General features: G+C 40.5%; 1 protein-coding gene across 3 annotated transcripts; it reads left to right on the forward strand.

Annotated features, from left to right (window-relative positions):
- The first annotated feature begins 1,262 nt into the window (after positions 1–1,262).
- Positions 1,263–6,155, forward strand: irx6a (iroquois homeobox 6a). 3 transcript variants are annotated; one of them, XM_012868172.3, is made up of 7 exons: positions 1,264–1,658; positions 2,687–2,956; positions 3,585–3,694; positions 3,895–4,190; positions 4,302–4,979; positions 5,092–5,212; positions 5,514–6,155. In XM_012868172.3, exons 1-6 carry the CDS (start codon positions 1,593–1,595, stop codon positions 5,205–5,207), a joined length of 1,536 nt encoding a protein of 511 aa, XP_012723626.2. In that variant the 5' UTR covers positions 1,264–1,592; the 3' UTR covers positions 5,208–5,212; positions 5,514–6,155. The 3 variants fall into 3 exon arrangements, with proteins under 3 accessions (XP_021175003.2, XP_012723626.2, XP_012723627.2); XM_012868173.3 differs by having other exon boundaries at positions 2,737–2,956; XM_021319328.2 differs by lacking the exon at positions 2,687–2,956 and having other exon boundaries at positions 1,263–1,658.
- Positions 6,156–7,725: the final 1,570 nt, after the last annotated feature.

Below are 7,725 nucleotides of genomic sequence, written 5' to 3' on the forward strand. Positions count from 1 at the left end.
CTGTGCTTAAAGTTGTGTCCTTTTAAAAATGGCCACACTGTCCATTTTATCTCTGTGCAAAATCTCTGTTGGGAGATCTCCATCTAGCACACGTAGCTCTTGAGCGCCCCTCCGAGAGAAAGGCCGCAATCGCAGATGGGTCTCCTGGGGTCCGAGTGCAATTCATCAGAAGTCGGGGCAGTGGGAAATTCAGGCACAGCGTATCAGTCGGGAAAGCGGAGAACCTTTTCCACTGAAGACGGTCTGAAACAAACAGTTCATGTGACTCGGTGAAACGGGCCAACTGCCATTTTCAGTACAAATAAATACCCTGTGGGGAGACTGATCAGACCCCCTCCCTCTTCTTTCTGCAGCTGAACTCAGGAGAAGACGCAGCTTGCTGGTGTTTACAGGAGAGAGTGAGAGCGCAGGAGATAGTCGAGCTGCTGATCTAATAAGGCTTAAAATAATTTCTAGTTTCATTCACCATGAGGCAGCATCATTCCTTGCCCATATTTCAAGAGAGGATCATTCAATTAAAATGCAATTGTCGTCGCCCCCACGCACGGATATTTAATTAGACTGGGGAGCACGACTTCCAATGTATTCTTTTTTTCCCTCTCTTTCCTGTGCAGCTCTTCGGATTTCACCTCTAAGGCATATTTTCACTCTGTTACTCGTTGGTTAAACAAGGGCATGTATCCATTTGTTAATTGATACAATTACGCATTACGCGTAATGGTCACGTAGGTCTCCAGGCGCGCATCAATCACCGGTCTATTGACCTGCCAAAAACGCTTCTAACGGCTCACGCTGGGACTGCCCGCTCTCTCTAATAGAGAAAGATAGAAACATCATTGTCATTAACTCCGTGATGGACCTCTGGCCAAAGTGCCAGAAGCGAGCAGGGTGGAATTAAAAAATAATAATAAAGCTTTATATTATATGTTATCTTCATTCATAAGTCATTAATTGCAAAATAAATAAAAGTCCTAAACATCTGGAGTGTGACAATACGGTTGGCTGACAGACAAAAACGTTTTAAATGTTTATTTATTTAATTTTGGATAAGGTTTGGCGTTCAGTGTTTACGCAGCGGGGCTTTTCCCTCCCCAAAAAAGTATGTAAAGGATAAAACAGCAAAACAAAAGAAAATCAGGACAAGAAAGTGTACAGTGCACCTTAAGAAAACCCCGCGCTGGATGTGATTGGCATAGACATTATTCTATCCTTGGTACCCCTGCCGTTCCGGGATTACAGTGACGTCACGCTGATACCCTTGCATGGGTGAATGCTAAAGAACTATAGAGCCACAAATAATAGCACAAGCAGAGTCCATAACTTGGAAGACTTACTTATCCTTTAAGCCTCTTTCAGCCAACACAACATTTTTTTCTTCCACTTAATGACGCTTAATTTCATTTCTTATCGGATCTTGTAGGGGATTATTCATTCATATAAAACAATCTGCAGCTGCTGCCACTCCAAACTCTCCCTCCTTTTGACTAAAGTCATATATTATTGAGCGAAAGGCCGTGCGTGGAAAGTGTGTGCAAGACGATGGATTTGAAGTAGAATTGGTTGCAATCGATCAAGGGTGAAGAATATTCCTGATGGTAACAAAGGAAGCAGCTATGTCTTTCTCGCAGTTTGGATATCCTTACAATGCAACTTCACAGGTAAGTCTCCTCTCGTTGTATTACTGTTAAGCGTAAATAAAAAGAAATTCGGGAGTTTTGCATATTTTCTCTGATTTCACGTATCTGAGATCTAATTTTGATGCGAATCATTGATCCTCCTGCCACTGCTCTGACAGTCCTGGCAGCTATTTTCGCCATGGGCTTTTGTTGTTGAACCAAATATCAATATACACACATTCATGTCCAATTACACTGAATTATGAATGAACTCACGTGCTTTTCTGATGACAATAGAGATGAATGTCACCTATTGCACACACTGACGCCGGCTGGTTTGTTAAGCTTTCTTTGGATCTTCGTGAATTTGATCTGTAATTAGTACAAGGTATTTTTCCTCTTACTTTAAAAAGCCGTTTAAACATTTTTAAAAGCTGTCCCTGCTCTGAACGACAAGTTGGAAGTAGTTGAGCAGGGGACACACCTGCCCTCCTCACAAAGTTATGGGGTAACTTTCAGGTGAAATTGTATTTATTGCTTAGTTTCAGCAGAACGAATGAGGAATTATATGCATTTAAATTTAAGATTAGGAAGTCTTTACATTTATTCCGCGATTTATTTTATCTGTAACACATTCATGGTTATAAAGTGACAAAAAAAAACATGGAACAGGTTACTTTTACGCGCGCGTTGCGCACAACTTTTTATTGCCTCACATCATTTTAAAACAGTTATCACTGGCATTACCTTGCTAAGAAACTTTTAATTTGAGCAATTTTCACAAGAGTACGTTATTTTCTAAGTGAAAGTACTATTTTCCATTTTAATTTTTTTTCGAAAGATCACTTACCTTGGACTAAGGCAGGTTACACAAGGCAGACACCTTGTATTTTTTTAGGCAAAAAAAACAAAACAAAAAAAACAATGCACACTTTGTTACGGTTCATCATCTCGTTACACGTATCTATTTGCAGCGCAAAGTCCACAATCACTCCAGAGTTGTCACAGACATCCAGATCAGAGCTGAATTCATCAATAAACATGATCTATCCACGATTCTCTTCATGCAGTTTTTCGTGTCGGCAAACCCCAGTACGACTTGCTGCGATTCGATTTCCAGGTCGGTCTCTGACGGGACAGGCAGCTCTCAGACCGCCGCCGCTGCTGCCTCTTTCTGCTGCCCCTCCTATGAGAACCGGCTCCTGGCGAGCAGCCGGACGGAGCTGAACGCTGCGCTGGGGATGTACGGCTCTCCCTACGCCGCTGCGGCTGCAGCCAGCCAGAACTACGCCAGCTACTTCCCCTATAGCACCGACCCATCCGCTATCTACTCCACTCTGGTGGGCTTCACATTTGGCAAAATCGGGGGGAGGGATGGGGGAGCTCAGACTAATGGAGCAGGAGGGTTTATCAATTTATCTCATACTGCAATTAAGTCTTGAAATGTAGTTAAGTCCAGCTGCCATCTTAACATCTCCCGAAAATTATCAAAGTAAAGATATAATGATGAGGTGAAGAAGTTCAGAAATTCTAACTAATCTGTGGTCAAAACCTCAGTTTACATTGTGGCAAACATACAGAAACAAAGTTACTGTTACTCTGATCCCTTTGCATAAAATTTCAATTTGTTCAAATTGTTTTTACAAAAAATGACTTGAAAAAAGTAGCAGAAGCAAAGTTTTCTTTAAAATATGCTGCTTCTTTAACAGCTTAAGTCAAACTATCTTAAATGTCTGCAAAAAATGCATTACAATAAAAATCACAGATACAACAGTAAACTTTATTCTATGAAACCAATTCTAGCTCAAATTCCTTCGTTTAATTTGTGTACACGTTTATGTTTATATGAGCATAGAATATATCTCTGTTTAGTTAAAAAAAGGAAATATTTCAATTGATTAAAAAATACCATAAGATCATATCTGAAAAGCTTTCAGACTAACTACAAACTCTCCCTTTCTTTAACAGAATCCACAGTATGACATTAAGGACAGCACAGGCACTTTACACTCTGGCATTGCTCAAACCGCTGCTTACTATCCTTATGATCATTCACTGGGACAGTATCAGTATGACAGGTGAGTTATACGCAAATGTTTGTTCAAATACAGCAAGACTTTTAAAATTCATTTCCACTTTTACCTTTTTACTTTGACTCAGAGGTCAGAATGTTACTCCTCGCACTGATACTCTTGGAGGTGAAAATAGATTTATTTAAGGATGCAGTAAAGAGACTCAGTCCATGTGTTTTTTCTGTGTTCCCTGTGTTATTTTGCAGATACGGGACGGTGGACTTTAACGGCACAGCTCGAAGAAAGAACGCCACACGTGAAACCACCAGCACACTGAAAACCTGGCTGTATGAGCACCGCAAGAACCCCTACCCCACTAAGGGGGAGAAGATCATGCTGGCCATAATTACCAAGATGACCCTCACCCAGGTCTCCACCTGGTTCGCCAACGCCAGGAGGAGGCTAAAGAAGGAGAACAAGATGACCTGGTCACCAAAGAATAAGGCCAATGATGACAGAAAGGATGATTTTAATAAGAGTGACCAAGACTGTGTCACTAAAGGTAAATATTTCCCTACATTCTACAAAACACACAGTACACAGCATAAAAGTGTTTTTTTTTTTCAGTACTTCGTGAGTTTTTTTTTGGCACACACCTATTTTTCTCATTTAGATTCCAGTGACTGCAAGGAAGAGAAAGAGTTGCACCTGAGTGACCTGGAGGACATGGATGAGGACGATTGTGACAAGCTGGACAGCGACTGTGAAAAGGTGGCGGCAGATGACCAGGACCTGCAGAGATCCATGGTCGCGTCTGGAGCTCCTCCAAAAAGAGACTGCAGCTCCGAGCTTCACCTGAGCTTGACAAACAGCTTCCACGCATTCCCCTGCGCCATCAAAGGCGTCACCGCTCTTCCCCCTCTCCCGTCGGACTTTATGGATCCTGTTGTGTCCAAAGCAATCCCTGGAAGTGTCCCGTCAGCGGGAACAGTGTCGCTGTCTCATTTCGAATCACCGGACAAGCCGCGGATTTGGTCCTTGGCCCGTACCGCAGCTTCGGAGGTCATACTAAGCCCTCAGCAGCATGGCTCGGAGCTTAGGACAGGAAGCCTAACGGGGGACTGTCAACTACAGAGCAACAGACTTAATGTGGTTCCCACTGGACAATGTGAGGCCACAAGAGGCCTGCACGACTCTAACAGTGTCACAACTTCAGAGAGCTCTTTCTCTGATGGCTCATCCTTGCACTCAAAGGTTTATGGCACAAGCAGTTACAGCCACAAGGGCCTCCAACTTCACAGCTCATCCTATGCTGCCCTTCCAGACACCTGTCAGTACACAGCAATTGAAGGTACGTCTGCACAGATTGCTCTCCACGCCGTTCTAATAACCTTGCATTTGATTTTATGATATAAAACACTCTCCCGACCTGAAGTGACTTTCTTGAGGTGTACTTTTACCAGGACACGCAGGATTCTCTGGTGGCAAGGTGGAGATTCAGTCGTCTGACCTCGGCGAAGCCTGTGGGACTGTGCAGAGCAACAAGGTCACCGCGTTCAGACCAGTCATGAAGAGGTGAAGCAGGTGAGCGTCTGCTGCACTGAACTGGAAGAAGCCAGTGAACCTAACACTCACACACAGGAGATGAAGCATAAAAAAACCCTCACCAAATATTTTGGGTTCAAAAGTGATTTTCTACTTACATTTAAACTGTTAGAAAAGGGAAGGTAAACATGTTTTTCTATGATATAAAGAAGCTAAAAAACCTATTGAAATTAAACAAAATATCTTGCTGCAGTCAATTTTATGGCTGAATATAAAAATAAATATTTACAGCTTTTGTTTGATTTTTTGCCCCACTCTTTTTTTCCTCGATCTCTCTCAGATTCCTGCCGCTTGTCCAACAGCAGCTAAACGGGACATTTATTATGCACTAAAAGACACTCCGGCCAAGTATGAGTTGCCTGGCTCTGCTGGAGTGACAACTGTCAAACTGTGGACTCGACTATCATTTTGCACAACACTGTTTTTATGACGATACAAAAGACTTTATGCAAAAAAAAAAAAAAAAGATTTCTAGATTCAAGTGTACGAGCAATGGCCCATAACGAAACGGGCTGAATTTGTGTATGGCAATCGTGTAGTGTAGCATAAATTATTAATTTCTCTGTGTATTTATCAGTCTGGTTGTGTCGACCATTTTTGCTTGTTACTATTTATTATGTTTAATGTTCATATTGGTCTTATTTACCTTTTTTTATTGTGCGTTTTGTGTCATTTTTGCCTGATGAAGAGGAAAACTTCCTGGAAATACAGATTATAAAGGATTGGATCTGCTGTTTTGCGTGTAAATTTAGATGTTTTTTTTTTATTATTATTTGTGTTGTTGTGTTGAAATGTACGCCCTCCCTCTGTTTGCCATTCAGGACATTTTCTAATACATGTTATTTTTTTTCCAACAAATCATGCCTTCCATTATTTACAGAGATGAGCACCCATTAGGCCAATTAAAAAACATTTTCAGTTACGCGTTTGATCAAAGTTTATTTCATTTTATTTTTAATCTTGACGCAACGCCTGAAGCCTCAGCCTTAATGGAAGGTCATAATTCAGAGGAGAGACGTGAACAAAATCCACAAGTCGCAGAAGAAAGGGGACATCCTCTCTGTATTGTCAGCATCTAATCAGGAGTGGCATCAAGCACTTTGTTGCTTTTCAGACGGAGCAACGAGGCAGGGGCGGAAGATGAATGCTGCTTTGTCCCCTGTGTAGCGAACCGCTGAACTAACTTAATATTGTGTTAATTTAAAAGGTCATTTGTAGGATCAAACCCGACAGAGAGGTTCACATGGTCCATCATAAAACCCCTTTGATTCCGCTGGTTTGCTCGTGGAGCATCTCGTTATGGACTAACTATTTTCTCTCCTACAGACAGATGTAATAAGCTGATCAATGCAGTGTGTGATCCATGTTGACGGTCGACAAAAAAAAAGAGATAAAAAAAAAAAAACAATCTTTAAAAAAATCAAATACTTCCAAAAAGATGTTGAACAACATAGCTACTAATTGCTGTTGGGATGTTGATTGTGACGCACTAATTTTACTACTTGAAAACCTTAAATCTAAAACAAATCATACTAATAGATGAACAAAAGTTGTAACACTGCTCACAAGGTTTATTTGATCCTAGAAGGGGAAATAAAAGACATGATCAGTGTCATGATTAAAGATGATGATGTCTTACAGCAGTTACACTGCAGTTAGTTTTTTTTTTCCCCCCAATTGTCTGGTCCATGTTTTATTTTTAACTCATGTCTTTCATTCTGAATTATTACTACACCAGCCAGCGGAGATTTAAGTTCTATGAGTAAATCTGAAGTACGGACCTTTATCAGAAACAGCACCTGCAAATACTCGAAAGCCTCACCAAACCTCATTTCAGATCGTCTAAGCCGGATCATGCTTGTAATAAAAAGTGTTTTTTTATTTTTCCGTATTAGGGCAATTCGGACTCAATTCAGCAGGGCTGTGGTCATCCTGTGCGTCCTTGGCTCGTAGATTAATCCGTGAAAAGCTACACAATGAGGAATAGGATGGCCAGGAATAATAACTTAGGCCTGCTCAGATTACTTTTATCTGTATTCTGAAAAGCCCTTGTGCAATAAAAGGCAAATAATAACAGAAGAGCTAAATCTAAGCTATTTTTAATACAAATGAGACAGTTGAAATGTTTATATTACATATAATTCAAATTGGGTAGAAATACAGGGGATAAAATGATTTACCACCTAAAGACTGCATCTTGCACATTTAAAAATTTGAATTTCATTAAAAGGTGGATTTACATCAAAATTCTATTCAAACTTTCTTACAGCTTGACCACATGGAGACTGGTACATTTGTTTCTGTTATTTTTCGATGAATGTGGCATTCAGTTAAAAAAAAAAAAAAACAAGAAAAATAAATTGAATTTGTCAACGTATTAGTATAATATAAGAAAACAATAAATAGAAAAAAAATAATAGAGAAATGTTATGCCTTGGCCATGTTATGACCTACGCATTCAAGGTGAAGGCCATTAACGCTGTGCAGAAACT

Source organism: Fundulus heteroclitus, unplaced genomic scaffold (genome assembly GCF_011125445.2).
Source record: "Fundulus heteroclitus isolate FHET01 unplaced genomic scaffold, MU-UCD_Fhet_4.1 scaffold_199, whole genome shotgun sequence".
In the NCBI taxonomy this organism is placed as follows: Eukaryota; Metazoa; Chordata; class Actinopteri; order Cyprinodontiformes; family Fundulidae; genus Fundulus; species Fundulus heteroclitus.